At 42.9% G+C, this 17,549-nt stretch overlaps 1 protein-coding gene across 3 annotated transcripts in view; it reads left to right on the top strand.

Annotated features, from left to right (window-relative positions):
• ME2 (malic enzyme 2) overlaps window positions 1–2,545 on the top strand; it is a 70,578-nt gene extending 68,033 nt beyond the window's left edge. For all 3 annotated transcript variants that reach the window (XM_070743560.1, XM_070743561.1, XM_070743562.1), the window contains one exon: window positions 1,560–2,545. In XM_070743560.1, the coding sequence (XP_070599661.1) occupies window positions 1,560–1,730 (171 nt within the window). In that variant the 3' untranslated portion in view covers window positions 1,731–2,545. The remainder of the gene's footprint in view (window positions 1–1,559) is intronic.
• The last annotated feature ends 15,004 nt before the right edge of the window (window positions 2,546–17,549 follow it).

Below are 17,549 nucleotides of genomic sequence, written 5' to 3'. Positions count from 1 at the left end.
ATCGATTATTGCGAGGGGTCTTGGAACGGAACCCTCGCGATAATCGGGGGATCACTGTATATAGGCCAGGGGTAGATGTCTCAATTCCCCCATGCCTGACGGCAGAGGTGGGTCTTCAGAAGCTTTCGAAAGGCAAGGAGGGTGGGGGCCATCCTAATCTCTGGGGGGAGCTGGTTCCAGAGGGTCGGGGCCGCCACAGAGAAGGCTCTTCCCCTGGGTCCCGCCAGACGACATTGTTTAGTCCACAGGACCCGGAGAAGGCCAACTCTGTGGGACCTAACTGGTCGCTGCAACCACAATTGAGCCCTTTATTTCTGTTGCTAAGCAGGACCTGTCATGGTTCCAATTAACATCTGAGAAATAAATCAAGAGTCCAATCCTAGGATTTCTCCCAAGTTCCACTTTATTAAGAGAGCCATGTTGGCACACACCATAGTCATCCTGGTACTGATTTGATTTAATTAATTTAATAATTTAATTTAACCTCCGGGACCGTCTTCTGCCGCACAAATCCCAGCGGCCGATAAGGTCCCACAGAGTTGGCTTCCTCCGGGTCCCGTTGACTAAACAATGTCGTCTGGTGGGCCCCAGGGGAAGAGCCTTCTCTTTGGCGGCCCCAGCCCTCTGGAATCAACTCCCCCAGGGATTAGAACTGCCCCCACCCTCCTTGTCTTTTGTAAATTGCTTAAGACCCACCTATATTGCCAGGCATGGGTGAATTGAGACATCTCCCCCAGGCTTATGTAGGTTTATGTATGGTATGCTTATGTTGAATGGTTTTTAAATATTGGGTTTTTAATGTGTTTTCTTTTAAACATTAGATTTGTCACATTGTACATTGCTTTATTATTGTTGCGAGCCACCCCGAGTCTGCAGAGAGGGGTGGCATACAAATCTAATAAATTATTATTAATTAAATTATTAATCATTATTAATTTAATTTATTCGACTTCTAAATCACCCAATCCCGTAGAACTCAGGGCGGCTTACAACAATAAAAACAATGAAATTAAATTAATTAAGTAAGAGTGTATGAAAGCGGCTAAGAAAATAAAAACAATAAAAAAAAGATATTGATAACCAAAGGAAATAACAGTATACTGTATACCGATTGTATTTTTCCCCAGAATATAATTTGATATCAGAGAAGATGGTTTATGACTTTCCTCCTCACAAGGGAATGTAAATGATATATATTATATTGTTTGTTTATTGTTATAGTTAACATTGTTTATTGTATTTAAATAATTATTATTATGATTATAATTATTATTATTTTTGTCTGTATGTGTTTTGTTTTGTTTTTCTGTTTTTTAATTTTCCTTTTTGTTACGTTTTGTAAATGTGTATATATATATATATATTTTAAATCAATAATTTTTTTTCAAAAAAAATAAATAAATAAATAATAATAATAAAAAACAATATAATGAGAAAGGTCATAAAATGGGACAAAATTCGGTGTTCGTCTTGCTTAGCAACAGAAATTTGGGGCTAGGTTTTGGCCATATGCTCAGGGCTGCCTATAATTTAATCTTCACTTTGTTGTTTCCTTTTAGGTCATGGAATATTTATATGCCAATCACATGGCGTTTCATTACCCAGAACCAGCAGACAAAACTCAGTACATACGATCCAGAATCTGGACTTCTGAGTATGAATCCTTTCTACCAGATTTGTATGACTCGCCAGTGCCTTCCACCTACTCCTCGGGCAAAAGGCGCTCTTGAAATTCTGCTGGGACCCCCCCTGTCTGGAACAACATTTTGAAGTAGGACCGCCGAAGACCTAAAACTTTCTTTTTGTGCTAAACTTCGGAACTGGGCGCGTAGCAAACGCTGAGTTTACTCCTTAGCTTGGACTTCTCTTTTCTGAGGTGCCATTCCTATGGATGGCTGGTTCGCAAAAGTGAAATTTAATATATTTTCTATTCTCTCAATGAAGCTAAATGAACAAATAAGGGAAAACCCTTAATTCTTTTTTTTTTAATTGTTACTGGTCTGCTGTGTGATTAAGGTTTTTCTGTACTGTCTCCTGTATGACTGTAAGATGGATGGGTTTACACCAAACAGATTAATTAAGAAGACAATGTTAGTAAGTCAAGGAAAGAGATTTGGCCTAGTCCTGCTTCCTTCCTTCCTTCCTTCCTTCCTTCCTTCCTTCCTTCCTTCCTTCCTTCCTTCCTTCCTTCCTTCCTTCCTTCCTTCCTTCCTTCCATCCTCCCCTTCCTTCCTCCCTCCCTCTCTTCCTCCTTCCTTCCTTTCTTTCTTCCTCCCTCCCTCCTTCCCTCCCTCCTTCCTTCCTTCCATGCATCCTCCCTCCCTTCTCCCCTTCCTTCCTCCCTCCCTCTCTTCCTCCTCCCTCTCTTCCTCCTCCCTCCCTCCTCCCTCCTTCCTTCCTTCCCTTCTCCCCTTCCTCCCTTCCTCTCTTCCTCATTCCTTCCTTCCTTCCATCCTCCTTCCTTCCCATCCTCCCTCCCTTCTCCCCTTCCTTCCTCTCTCTCTTCCTCCTTCCTTCCTTTCTTCCTCCCTCCCTCCCTCCTTCCTTCCTTCCATCCTCCCTCCCTCCCTTCTCCCCTTCCTTCCTTCCTCCCTCCCTCTCTTCCTCCTTCCTCCATCCCTCCTTCCTTCCTTCCTTCCTTCTCTCTTTTCACAGGAGAAGCATCGAGAAATGTTGTCCTCCCTTTGTAGTCTACCAAAAAAAACCCAACCACAACAACCCTAAGTCTTCATTCTGCTGGAAGCATAAATGGGTGACCAAATCACTCTGTCCCTTTTCACACTGGTTCTGTCTTTCTGCAATCTCAGTGGTTCTCGTCGCAGCCCTACGTGTTGAATTTTGTAGCATGAATCGCACGAAGCCAGATTTGCTGAAAGGAGAGGCTTTCCCCACTTCCTTACAGGGTGGATTCAAACACACAACGCTGTCCTTTCTTAGCTCTACGTTTTCTTCCTCTCTGGGAAATGTCAATCATGGTCATCACGCAGTGCTGCCATCTCCTGGATCTCTGTGTGTCTCTATGTGCTGACATTCTGCACTTGAATAATTCAGCTTTGATGGTGGGACTTGCCTTGCATCCCTTCCCTGGCATTTGTTATACAGAGGGGCTGTTTCCTCCCTCTCTCTTCGTCTTTTCCCCAAGTTTTCTCTTTCTTTTTGTTCTTCATGCTTGAACTGTAACACTCCTGAGCTTCATGATGGCTGCTTTCCTCCCAGGTCTCTGTCCCATGGATCTCATCATTGGGGTGGGGGGGAATGTGTGCTTCGTTGTACCCCATCCTATACCCTAAACCAGGGGAAGGCAAAGTTGGATTTTCGATGACATGGACTTCAATTCCCAGAATTCATTCATTCCTTCCTTCCTTCCTTCCTTCCCTCCCTCCTTCCTTCCTTCCCTCCCTCCCTCCCTCCCCCTTCCTTCCTTCCCTCCCTCCCTCCCCCCTTCCTTCCTTCCTTCCCTCCCTCCCCCCTTCCTTCCTTCCCTCCCTCCCCCCTTCCTTCCTTCCTTCCTTCCTTCCTTCCTTCCTTCCTTCCTTCCTTCCTTCCTTCCTTCCTTCCTTCCTAATCGGCTCAGGAATTCTGGGAGCTGAAGTCCACAACTCATAGAAGAGCCATCTTTGCCTTCCCCTGCCCTAAACTAATGTTTCTCAACATTAATCATTTTAAGATGTGCGAACGTCTACCACGTTTCCCTGAAAAGAGGACCCTGTCTTATATTCTTTTGAACCCCCAAATAAGCACTTAGCCTTATTTTCGGGGAGGTCTTATTATTGTGAGGCTGTGGAGCAAGATGGGCCTTTTTTCGCCGTCTTACCTGATTTACAGCTGTCTCCCTAACCTTAACCAAAGGAAATGGTATTTTTTTGTGGGGGTTGTACCTATTTTCGGGGAAACACAGTATCCCAGAATTCCCTAGCCGGCATGCCTTAAAACGGGCAAGATTGAGAAACATCACCCTTGGAAAAAAACAGATGTCACTCCAATTAAAAATAATAATAATTTCTTTTTATCTCCAGGTAACCCAAAGGTGGTTTTTCAGGGCGCCAACTGGACTTTCTTGTTGTGTCTTTTTCGCTTCAAAATCCAAGAAGTTGTTTCAGTTGTGACAAGACAGTGAGAAATGGGAGGATTTATATTCTTTGCTAATCTGCAATCTTTTAGAGCAGTGTTTCCCAACCTTGGCCACTTGAAGATATTTGGACTTCAACTCCCAGAATTCCCCAGCCAGCATTCGCTGGGTGGGGAATTCTGGGAGTTGAAGTCAAAATATCTTCAAATGAAACACTGTTTTAGAGGATCGTTGAAGCACTTGGGGTTTAATCTCTTTCTCCAAGGTCGCCTGAGTAGTGCTCCTGATTCCTGTAGCCTGCAATTTGGATGAGAAGCGAAAAATAAAAAAGTTTAGTTGCCTCCTAAAAAAGCACTTTTGGGACAACCATGGATGACTGAGAATGGTTCTATAAAACTCCAGGTAACCTTGGTTTGTGACATGCATTTTATATATATACGTCAGATCTGGGATCTTTTATTTAAACCATATATTTATTTATTATCTGTCCGGTTCTTTATCTTACCCTGTTTCTGGGAATCTGTTCAATGATATAAAAGCTGCCCTCTTGGATAAAGTCAATCTTCAATTCGCCTGTCCAACAAAAATAAAAATGTTGATAGTAATACCATCTCCGTTTCCTCCCGATTCAATTCTGCAGGTTGCGCTGCCTGCTAGAGAAATCAATTCGATACGACAGCGCAGAATGAAAAAAATAAGTGGATGCTTTGACTTTTATTTTGTTTTATTCATCGGGGAATGCAAGAGGGCCGAGCGAACGTCCCTGCGAGAGATGATGCCGCCGCCACATTTTACTTGAAATGATAAATGAAAGGAGATGGTCTCAAAAATATCACTGATTCCCATGACTAAATCCCTTTTCTATTTCCGAGAAACAGTGAAAGGATTTCCATGTGTGTTTGACATATTCCTGACGTCTTTTCACCATACTTGGAAGTTAAATTGCCAGTTTAAATTGTCAAAAGCCTTTTGTGCCTCCAGAGATGTCAGTGCCCTATGTTTTTCAGGGTGCTGTTCATAACATTCTAAAGTATTTAAGATTATATTGTCCTTAATTTGTCTTTTAGGTAAAAATCCATTCTGATCTGACTATATAAATTCATTTAAGTATGTTTTAAGTATGTTTGCAATGATTGATGCAAAAATCTTATAGTCAACATTTAACAAAGATAATGGCCTGTAGTATTTTATATTTTGTGTATCAGTCCCTTCTTTCGGTAACAGAGAGATACAGTAGCACCTCATGATACGAACCCCTCGCCATACGAACAACCCAAGATACGAACCCAGGTTTCAGAAATTTTTTGCCTCTTCTTACGAACTTTTTCTGTCTTACGAACTCGCCGCCGCCACCACCGAGAAGCCCCGCCGCCTGGCTGACACCTTTTGAAACAGCCGGGGGGCTTCTCAGCGTCCTCCTGAACCCGAATGCCAAACCCGAACTTCCGGGTTCAGCATTCGGGAGGCTGCCGAGAAGCCCCCCGGCTGTTTCAAAAGGTAACAGCCGGGCGGCGGGGCTTCTCGGCGGCCATCCGAACCCGAACTTTTGCCGAACTTCCGGGTTTGGCATTGGAAGAATGCTGAGAAGCGCCCGGCTGTTTCAAAAGGTGACAACCGGGCGGCGTTTTTTTGCGGGGGTTTTTTTGTTGCACGGATTAATTCATTTTACATTGTTTCCTAGGTCCAAATACTCTTCAGATACCTTATAAACCTTGGCTGGTAGTCCATCAGGTCCTGGGGCTTTACCGTTCTTTTGTTTCTTAATAGCTTCTGACAGTTCCATCATTGTTATCTTAGCATCTAATAGTTTCTGAAATTTTAGGTAGATTTGCCTTTTCTAAGTATTGATAAATTTTTTCATCTTTGATAGCATTTGTTTATATACTTTTTGGTAGAATTCCCAAATTATTTCCTTTTTTCCATCTTCTTTAAAATTTAATTCTCCTTCATTTAATTCTTCATACATTGTGCCTCTTTAAGTAAGAACTGTCCCAGTGCTGTCTCTTTTTTTTTTTTCTGATGACAGGATGAATTTTCATATTAATTTGGCACCTGGAACATTACTCAGAAAGGCCTGACTGAGATCGCGCCTAGATTCAGTTTGGAATTGTAGTCCCAGCAAAGCTAGGACAGCAGCTTGAAAGAAGATTAGGGGAGGCTGCGCAATTCAACCACAAATTCGTATCAGGAAAGACTTAATGAACTCAATCTGTATAGTCTGGAGGACAGAAGGAAAAGGGGGAACATGATTAAAACATTTAAATATGTTAAAGGGTTAAATAAGGTTCAGGAGGGAAGTGTTTTTAATAGGAAAGTGAACACAAGAACAAGGGGACACAATTTGAAGTTAGTTGGGGGAAAGATCAAAAGCAACATGAGAAAATATTATTTTACTGAAAGAGTAGTAGATCCTTGGAACAAACTTCCAGCTGACGTGGTAGATAAATCCACAGTAACTGAATTTAAACATGCCTGGGATAAACATATATCCATCCTAAAATAAAATACAGGAAATAGTATAAGGGCAGACTAGGTGGACCATGAGGTCTTTTTCTACCATCAGGCTTCTATGTTTCTATGTTTCTATGCGTGATAACTATTGAGAAACATTACAATCTTTTTTTACTGTGCCCAACTGAAATATTTTGTATAGACCTTGGTTTTTTTCCTCCTAGTTTGGTTAATTGGGAAAAGATTGAGGGATGTCACCCTACCCATATCAGAAAAGCATCCTGTGCTATTATGTTTCTTTGCTTGTTTTCCTTTTTTCCGTATAATGTAGAAATATCGGTGAAACTGTACTGTTTTATCTGGGGCGCTTCGAAGGTTGCCTTATGCCAGTCGTACCTGTCCAAAGGTATATGGTGTCCATTGGTAATTTTAAAAAACGCAAAAAATAGTGTGGGGTCAACGAAGCAGTGGAAGTGATGTGCCGGTGCCTGGAGGCTGTTGGGGCCTGGATGGGTGTCAACAAGCTCAAACTCAACCCAGACAAGACGGAGTGGCTGTGGGTTTTGCCTCCCAAGGACAATTCTATCTGTCCGTCCATTACCCTGGGGGGGGAATTATTGACCCCCTCAGAGAGGGTTCGCAACTTGGGCGTCCTCCTCGATCCACAGCTCACATTAGAAAAACACCTTTCAGCTGTGGCGAGGGGGGCATTTGCCCAGGTTCGCCTGGTGCGCCAGTTGCGGCCCTATATGGACCGGGAGTCATTGCTCACAGTCACTCATGCCCTCATCACCTCGAGGCTCGACTACTGTAACGCTCTCTACATGGGGCTACCTTTGAAAAGTGTTCGGAAACTTCAGATCGTGCAGAATGCAGCTGCGAGAGCAATTATGGGCTTCTCCAAGTATGCCCATATCACTCCAACACTCCACAGTCTGCATTGGTTGCCGATCAGTTTCCGGTCACAATTCAAAGTGTTGGTTATGACCTATAAAGCCCTTGATGGCACCGGACCAGAATATCTTCGGGACCGCCTCCTGCCGCACGAATCCCAGCGACCAGTTAGGTCCCACAGAGTTGGCCTTCTCCGGGTCCTGTCGACTAAACAATGTCATCTGGCGGGACCCAGGGGAAGAGCCTTTTCTGTGGGGGCCCTGACCCTCTGGAACCAGCTCCCCCCTGAGATTAGGATTGCCCCCACCCTCCCTGCCTTTCGTAAACTCCTTAAGACCCACCTCTGCCGTCAGGCATGGGGGAACTAAAACACCTCCCCCTTGCCCATGTTGTTTTGTTGATTGATTGACTGTGTGCCTGTTTTTATATATACTGTTTTTATGAGATTACTAATTTTAAATTGTAATTAGATTGGTGGGCATTGGATTTGGTATTATGTACTGTGCTGTTTTTTATTATTGTTGTGAGCCGCCCCGAGTTTGCGGAGAGGGGCGGCATATAAATCCAATAAATCTAATCTAAATCTAATCTACTTGGTTACCCAACTTTTAACATTCTTTACCTGAGAAATAATAGGGAAAGAATATTCTTGAATTTTGTTTCAAAGTGGCCTTTTGCCCAGTTCTTCCCTTGCTTTCATGGTTTTGCAGCCATGTATGAAAACATTTCCTATTGGTCCAAGAAATGAACATGGGTTATATAATTGACCAGTGTCTGAGTAAACTATAGGAGCTCATGTTCATCAGGCTAGCACATATGGTTTAGATCAGTGTTTTTCAACCAGTGTGCCGTAAGACATGGTCAGGTGTGCCACGAAACTCAGAGAGAGAAAGAAAACAAGAGAGAGAGAGAAAGAAAGAGAGAGAGAGAGAAAGAAAGAGAGAGAGAGAGAAAGAAAGAGAGAGAGAAAGAAAGAGAAAGAAAGACAGAGAAAGTAAACAAGAGAGAGAGAAAGAGAGAGAAAGAGAGAAAGAAAGAGAGAAAGAAAGAAAGAGAGAAAAAGAAAACGAGAGAGAAAGAGAACAAGAGAGAAAGAAAGTAAGAGAGAGCAAGAGAGAGAGGGAGGGAGGGAAGGTGGGAGAGAAAGACATAGAGGGAGGGAGGGAGAAAGAGCAAAAAAGAGGAAGGAAGGGAGAAAGAAAGAGGGATGGAGAGAGAAAAAAGGGAGGGAGAGAGAAATAGAGCGAAAGGGAGGAAAAAATTTTTGTCCAAACCTTTTTAGCCCCCCCCCCTTCAATATGCCCCAGGGTTTTGTAAATGTAAAAAATGTGCCGTGGCTCAAAAAAGGTTAAAAATCACTGGTTTAGATGAATTCATAATGAGTGAGTGGTAGTTTCTACTATAAAGTATACTACAAAGCGTTGGCAGTATTTACTAGACTGTACGCTTCAGTATAAATTCAAGCCAAATAATATTTTATCTCATATATTTATCAACAAAGTTCTCAGTTGGGTTGTCTCAAATCATCCCAAGGAGGTTGAAGTTTAAGAAAGGCCCTGAATGTCTCAATGCTCAAAATAGAGGTGATAGCTATCTGCAAAGTTTAATTGGCATAATTGGCTTTAAGCATGCAGTCTGAGTAGTCTATAACAGTGCTGCTTGCAACTTTTATGTCCTGTGGACTTCAACTCCCAGAATTCCCCAGCCATGCAGAAGTCTGGGAGTTGAAGTCCATACGACTTAAAAACAGCCAAGAATGAAAAGAACTTCTGCATAAATTATGTACTGTATGCATGTAGTTGGCTGAATTTGAGTACGTGATTTAAATATTATTGTTAAAATATTAGGTTGAGATGTATCTCTTGTTGACCGATAACGTTTCAAGATGTACAGATTCCAAGAGAAATCACCTTTGAACTGTTCATTCCGGTTCCACATGTTGTAGGAGATTGTTATTGTTGTTGTTGTTATTATTATTATTATTATTATTATTATTATTATTATTATTATTATTAATTAAGTAGGAGGGGTTTTCAAATTCTGAATGCTCAGAAACAAATGCCATGTATATGTATGTTAAAAGTTTTTCGTTTTAATCACAGTTTTCAGTTTTTAATCACAAGGTTCTCTTTGGAGCACTTAACCTTGAGCTTCTTTTAGTCAAATTCGTAATAATACTTTTTTTTAATTGTAAACTGTCTGGAGTCACTTAGGTAAGATTGGTAGTATAAAAAGGTGATAAATAAAAAAAATATTTTATTTTATTTATTAATCAGATTTGTATGCCGCCCCTCTCCGCAGACTCGGGGCGGCTCACAGCAACAACAATACAATGTAAACAAATCTAATATTTAAGTTAATTTAAAAAACCCCAGTTTAGAAACCAATCATACACACTAGCATACCATACATAAATTTTATAAGCCTAGGGGGAGGGAAAATGTCAATTCCCCCATGCCTGACGACAGAGGTGGGTTTTAAGGAGCTTACGAAAGGCTAGGAGGGTGGGGGCAACTCTGATTTCTGGGGGGAGTTGGTTCCAACGGGTCGGGGCCGCCACAGAGAAGGCTCTTCCCCTGGGTCCCGCCAAATGACATTGTTTAGTTGACGGGACCCGGAGAAGGCCAAGTCTGTGGGACCTAACTGGTTGCTGGGATTCGTGCGACAGAAGGCGGTCCCGGAGATATTCTGGTCCACACTTTGAATTGTGACCGGAAACTGATCGGCAACCAATGCAGACTGCGGAGTGTTGGTGTGACATGGGCATATTTAGGAAAGCCCATGATAGCTCTCGCAGCTGCATTCTGCACGATATGAAGTTTTCGAACACTTTTCAAAGGTAGCCCCATGTAGAGAGCATTACAGTAGTCGAGCCTCGAGGTGATGAGGGCATGAGGGACATAATAATACTTTTATGGATAAATGCCATCTTTCCCTCCACCCAACTCCGCCACTCCAATTTAGGTAGAAGTACTGTCATTAAGAAAATTACATTACATCACTTTGAGATAACTTGATGAATAAATAATTCTGGCATTATTTATTATAATTCATTATTATAATAAATAATGCCAAATTCTGCCTCCCGCCCCCCCTTTTAGGGAAACTTTAGTGCCATTTAAAAATGTTTTTAATTGAAAACATGTTCCCTTGTAAATGTATTCCTGTTTGGGGGAAAAAATGGACAACCTGTCTATTCTATTCAGATGGTTTTATTTTTAAGACTTTTCTACTTGGTGATTCTCTCTTTTTTTTTTTTAAATGATGACGACTGGTGCTGTTAGTTGCTTTGAACTTCCAACAGCTGTCTTAAATGATCCCATCTGGATGCCTCTTTGGGAGTATGATGGAAAATAAACACCAATTCCGAAGGAAGAGATTTTATTTTTTTTTTAAATTTTTGGTAAAGGTCACAATTTGGATTTTTGAATTCCAGACACTGGGTGGAGTTGGAGCGGACTTTAGCTGATTAGTAAACTTGGTTTAAGTCTCCTTTAGCATCATATACTGTGGTTTCCCGAAAATAAGGTCTTATATTATATATTTTTTTGAACCCTGAAATAAGCACTTGGCCTTATTGCATGCACTCAAAACCGGATTGGGCTTATTATCAGGAGATGAATTATTTTGGAGGAAAACAGGGCATCTAATTCAACGAGGAACTTGTTCACACGAGCTGAAAACCAATAAAACCCTTTTTGGGAGCCCTAACTTGAGCCCTAATTGGCCCTAGTTTGAGACCATAGAAGAAAAAAGACATCAGTTTCTTATTGGCCATGTTTCTTTACTTTAGCCACTTGAAAGTATGTGGACTTCAACTCCCAGAATTCCTCAGCCAGCCTAGCTGGCTGAGGAATTCTGGGAGTTGAAGTCCACATACTTTCAAGTGGCCAAGGTTGAGAAGCTCTGTTATAATGTGAATAAAGGCAAATAAAAACGGCGCTTCCGATCTCTTGCATATCGTGTTGAAAACCTGAACAGGGAGTAACGGCACCTCGATTAATACTGATTAAGTAACGTGTAGATTCCATTTTTTTCTGGCAGCGAGATCTTACTTCTACACATGTGCAAGAAAGAAAATCCTGCAAGGGGACATAATAATAATAATAATAATAATAATAATAATAATAATAATAATAATAATAATAATAATAATAATAATAATAATAAATAATTTATTAGATTTGTATGCCGCCCCTCTCCGGAGACTCTACGCATGTGCGCGCGAGAGATTTCAGTGATCTTTTTGCTTCCGCGCAAAAGATTGCCAAAATCTCATGGCGCATGTGTCGTTATGAGATTTTGCTTTTGAGATTTTGAGACCACATTTGGAGTACTGTGTTCAGTTCTGGAGACCTCACCTACAAAAAGATATTGACAAAATTGAACGGGTCCAAAGACGGGCTACAAGAATGGTGGAAGGTCTTGAGCATAAAACGTATCAGGAAAGACTTCATGAACTCAGTCTGTATAGTCTGGAGGATAGAAGGAAAAGGGGGGACATGATCGAAACATTTAAATATGTTAAAGGGTTAAATAAGGTCCAGGAGGGAAGTGTTTTTAATAGGAAAGTGAACCCAAGAACAAGGGGACACAATCTGAAGTTAGTTGGGGGAAAGATCAAAAGCAACATGAGAAAATATTATTTTACTGAAAGAGTAATAGATCCTTGGAACAAACTTCCAACAGACGTGGTAGATAAATCCACAGTAACTGAATTTAAACATGTCTGGGATAAACATATATCCATCCTAAGATAAAATACGGAAAATAGTATAATGGTAGACTAGATGGACCATGAGGTCTTTTTCTGCCATCAGACTTCTATGTTTCTATGCTTCCGCGCATGCGCATAAGTAAGATCTCATTGGGGCGCATTTGCGCGCCTGCCAGACACCCAAAACTGCGGACGCAGATCAATTTTTGCTATCGGTACGGCATCCTTATCCATACCTATATCAATCCACTACTGCATTTTATTACATAAAACATTTTCCTTCTCTGCAGCAGCTGGATGACTATAATGTTGAGAGTGTGATTTCTTAAAGGACTGTTGGATGCAGCAGGCTGGTATATAAAGCCTCTCGGAGGGGAATTTAAAGAAAATTATGCCTTGGTGGGGAGTATTTCTCCCAACTCTCAGGATCTAAATCCTCCCCCCCCCCCCCTCCCGGCCTGCCCAGAGTACTGTATACAGTATTGTTTATTGCAAACGGAGCCTTTGAAAACAAACATTGTGTTTCTGAGCTGCAAATGTTTTGATAATGTTATAATTGTACAAAGAGACAAGCCGTGGTTTTGTCTATTTTCATAGTAAAAGCTTTCCCTTTTTTGCCTACAGTTATGTGTGTGGTTATTGTTGTTGTTGTTTTGCCCGAGTTGCACAAAGGCCTCTTCTCATCTACAGCAAGGACGTCTGCCGGAGTTGGTGGGCTATGTATCCAACAGCTCAGGAAAGAACCCAAAGTTAGGAAGAACTTTGGAGCTGGGGTGGTGCAGTGGTTAAGAGTGCAGCACTGCAGGCTACTTCGGCTAACTGCTAGCTGTAGTTCAGCAGTTCAAATCTCACCACCGGCTCAAGGTTGACTCAGCCTTCCACCCTTCCAAGTTGGGTAAAAGGAGGACCCAGGTTGTTGGGGGCAATATGCTGATTCTGTAAACCGCTTAGAGAGGGCTGTAAAATCACTATGAAGCAGTTCATGAAAAATCAACTCCCCCCAGAGATTAGAACTGCCCCCACCCTCCCTGTCTTTCGTAAACTACTCAAGACTCACTTATACCGCCAGGCATGGGGGAGTTGAGACACCTTTCCCCCAGGCTTTTTTTTTATACTTTGTTGTATGTTTGGTATGAATGTGCTGGTTGGTTTTTTAAATAATGATAGGGTTTTATCTGTTTTTTAATATTAGATTTGTTCCACTGCTATATTGTTTTTATTACTGTTGTGAGCCGCACCGAGTCTTCGGAGAGGGGCGGCATATGAATCAATCAATCAATCAATCAATCAATCAATCAATCAAATAAATAAATAAATAAATAAATAAATAAATAAATAAATAAATAAATGCTATTGCTATTGCTAAGAAGTTGCATTAGTAGAATTCCTTGATAGCTGCATAGCTTGTGATATCGCCACAACCTGGATCAACACGAAGGAAAGAATAGCGAAACCTAAGTGGATATGGCAGGAAAGGTATGCAGGTAGTCCTCAACTTATATAACAATTCATTTAGTGGCTATTCAAAGTTACGATGGCGTGGAAAGGAGTGGCCTAGAACTGTTTCGCACAAACGTTGCAGCATCCTTATACAGTAGTACCTCTACCTACAAACACCTCTACTTAAGAACTTTTCTAGATAAGAACCGGGTGTTCAAGATTTTTTTGCCTCTTCTCAAGAACCATTTTCCACTTACAAACCCGAGCCTCCGAAACTGTAACCGGAAAAGGCAGGGAGAAGCCTCCGTGGGGTCTCGCTAGGAATCTCCTGGGAGGAAACAGGGCCTCCACCCTCCCTGTGGTTTCCCCAATCACATGCATTATTTGCTCTTTACACTGATTCCTATGGGAAAAATTGCATCTTATTACAAACTCCAAAGTCCCTTCCAACTCTGTTATTCTATTCTATTCAAATGACTCCTATGCCTCTTCATAAAACTGGAAAAGATGCAGTAAAAAGTGTAAAAAAGAATATTAGAATGTGCTGAGATGTATAGATTGACCCTTAGTTAAAATAAAAGGAAGAAACAAAACTTTTTAACATGGATATATTTTATCAATGGTTAACCAACAAAAACACACAGGTTAGAATTTTAAAAAGAATTGAAAGAGGTAATAAAAATTTGTATTGATAATATTGCAAGATGGACAAACTAATTGTTTTATTATTTTATAATTAATGTTGATAGGTTTATTAACATTGCTATAGAGGTGGGTTTTAGCAGGTTCTGACCCGTTCTGGAGAACGGAGGAAATGGGGATTTTGCAGTAACCTTCCCCGGCTACATCCACCAAGCCAGCCAAGCCACACTCACAGAACCGATAGTATTTTTTTTTTAATTCCACCACTGGATTACTAGTATGATTATGGTTATTGTCGTACCTTTACTTAAAATTAGAGTAGAAGAAAGCAAGGGGTTTCCTTCCTATCCTATTTAATAGATAGTAACCTATTAATACCATGTAGCATTATTCATGTTAAAAGTTTAAATTAAGACTTGTCCAGTGTAGAAGTCTCCAGTGAGGATAGACTATTTTTCATGAATGAAATAAAGGCATTAATGAAATGACGGTTGAGGTACTTTGCATAAAAATAATGCTTATTCCAGAGAAGAATGGACGAGGGAATAGGAGGGCAACTAATAAAATTCGCAGATGACACCAATAATAATAATAATAATAATAATAATAATAATAATAATAATAATAATAATTTATTAGATTTGTATGCCGCCCCTCTCCGAAGACTCGGGGCGGCTCACAGCTGGCGGGGGTAGCCAACACCCTTGAAGACAGGCTCAAATTACAGAAAGACCTGGACAGACTAACACAATGGGCCCACACCAACAAAATGATGTTCAACATTGACAAGAGCAAAGTCCTTCACCTAGGTAAAAAAAAAAACTGGACACACATACAGCCTGGGAGAAATCCCTCTCAGCAGTAGCGACGGCGAAAGAGATCTCGGAGTCTTGGTGGATAATCAACTAAACATGAGCCAACAATGTGCAGCAGCAGTCAAAAAAGCCAATACAATCCTAAGCTGCATCAACAGGGGAATACACTCCAAGACCAGGGAAGTCTTAATACCACTCTACTACGCCCTGGTCAGACCACACCTGGAGTACTGTGCTCAGTTCTGGTCACCACACTTCAAAAAAGACATTGAAACTCTGAAGAAGGTGCAGAAAAGAGCAACCAAAATGATCAGGGGTCTACAAACCAAGACTTACGAAGAGAGACTGCGGGAACTGGGCATGGATAGTCTAGAGAAAAGGAGGGCCAGAGCGGACATGATAGCAGTCTACAGGTATACGAGGGGTTGCCACAGAGAGGAGGGGATCACTTTATGCTCCAGGGCACCGGTGGGCCGGACGAGGAACAACAGCTGGAAGCTGACCAAGGAGAGATTCAACCTGGAAATAAGGAAGAACTTCCTGAAGGTCAGAACGAACAACCAGTGGAACAACCTACCAGCGGACGTTGTGAACTCCAATACTCTGGACATTTTAAAGAGGAAATTGGACTGCCATTTGGCTGGGATGCTATAGGGTTCCTGCTTAGGCAGGTGGTTGGACTTGATGACCCGCATGGTCCCTTCCAACTCTAACAATAAATAAATAAAAGACCCAAAATAAGGAATTATTCATTCTCCAATGCACTTGCAAGGAGAGTCCAGGATGGGTAATTCTTCAGTCTGATTGGTAGGGACTGAGTTTAATTTAAATATTAGGCAGGTGCCGCCCCCTTAGCCCTCCAGTCTTAAAAACTCAGTCGCAGTAAAGGGACTTTGAGTTTTTGCTCTACCAATAGTATTGGTTTGAGAGGTTTAGGCTTTAAATGTTATTTGATGTTTTTTGATGTATTGATTATTATTAAATCTGTCTTTTTCTTTCCCCTTTTTCTCTTAGGTGCAGCTGGGGGTTTCTCCTCAGGCAGCTCTGGTTTCAGACCTCCAGTGGGTCTAATCCAGTTGACTGCAGCTCCTCCTTGTCTGTGAACCCACACAAGGGCCTGGCTTGTGGGTTCAGGAGTGAGCGCCCGGGGAAACTACCTCCGAGGTAGACTCCGGAGGAGAGGAGCCGGTTGACGCCGCGGGGGGGTCCGCCCTCCCCCGTGGCGAATAAACCAAGGGGAGGGGGCGCAGAACAGGCCTCGGAGGACATCCGCGCCCCCCCACCCCCCCCCGCCCCCCCCGATCGCCCCGCTCACAACACTTATGAAATTGGGCTGATTTCGCCGCCCGTGGCACAGCAGGGAGCCTTCTGGCCGTTTGCCTGTCAGTTCCGACGGCCATGTTTGTTGGAGGCCGATGTCGGAGGTTTCGCGCCCAAAGTGTTTGCGGTTGCCAGGGCAACCGGCCGGCGGCCATTTTCTTCAAGGAAAGTTGAAAGCGAGGCGGGGCTTAGCCGGCCTGTTTGGGCGCGCTAATGTTACAACTGGAATCTGCCCTAGCTACACGCAGGCGCAGTGGAGCAGTTGCCTGTCATTCTGCCATTTTCTGGTCAGAGCAGTTGAGGAGTTTTGGCCTTGATTTCTTTCTGTCTCAGGCAATCTCCTTGTTTTCGTGGCAATATGGCAGATCAGGCGGGCCAGTTGGTGGAGGAGCCCTCTGCAGGGCCTAGCACTCCAAAGGAAAAGCCCCAGAAGGCCAAGGTATCTCAGGGGGCCTCGCTGAGGGAAGCAGAAAAGCGCATCCGGGCCCTGGAGAAGCAATTGGAGGCTTCTCAGAAGGTAATGGGCCCTGTTCCTTCTGCCAGTCAACCCGGTCCTTTGATGGCCTCCCCCACGTTCCTGCCAGGGGTTGTAGGCTCAGCCACGGAGAGAGATTGGTCTCCAGAGAGAGTGAGGCTGCCAGCACCCAGGGCTGAGAGACAATGTGCTGCAGGACTGTCTGCATATCCAGCCTTTCCAGCACCCCAGTCTGGCCAGGCAGCCACTTTTACACCTACAGCTGCAGGCCTGCGCAGCTCCAATGATGCCTGGCAGAGCATGCCTCAGTCCTTGCAAGACCTCATTGCCACAGCTTATACCCAGGGTGTGGCGGTGGGGACTCAACAACATCAGCAGTCTCCAGTGGGACTCCCTCCAATGAGGTCTAGAGACCCCTGGACTGCCCCTGTCACCCTCTCCATGGAAGGCTCAATGGATGAGGAGCGGTCATCTAGAGACGATTTCAGTGGGGCTGAGGATGAACTTTCTGGTGATGAGCAGCCCCCTGAACCACCCAGTTTTCCTGGACTCTTTAAGTCATCCCTTTTCAGGGTTCTTTTGAATAAAGCCAAGATGACCATCGAGCAAGCAGGTGAGGGGGACCAGGCAGCGGCTTCTGAGACGGCCCAACCGGCAGGGGGCCTATTTGTCTTCCCCAAGCAGGAGACGGTCCACATTCCGTCTTCCCACCTGTTCAGAGAAACT

The sequence above is a fragment of the Erythrolamprus reginae genome, chromosome 2 (assembly GCF_031021105.1).
Source record: "Erythrolamprus reginae isolate rEryReg1 chromosome 2, rEryReg1.hap1, whole genome shotgun sequence".
Classification (NCBI taxonomy): Eukaryota; Metazoa; Chordata; class Lepidosauria; order Squamata; family Dipsadidae; genus Erythrolamprus; species Erythrolamprus reginae.
The sequence above is the reverse complement of the archived record's forward strand: the minus strand, read 5'-3'. Positions and strand labels throughout refer to the sequence as shown.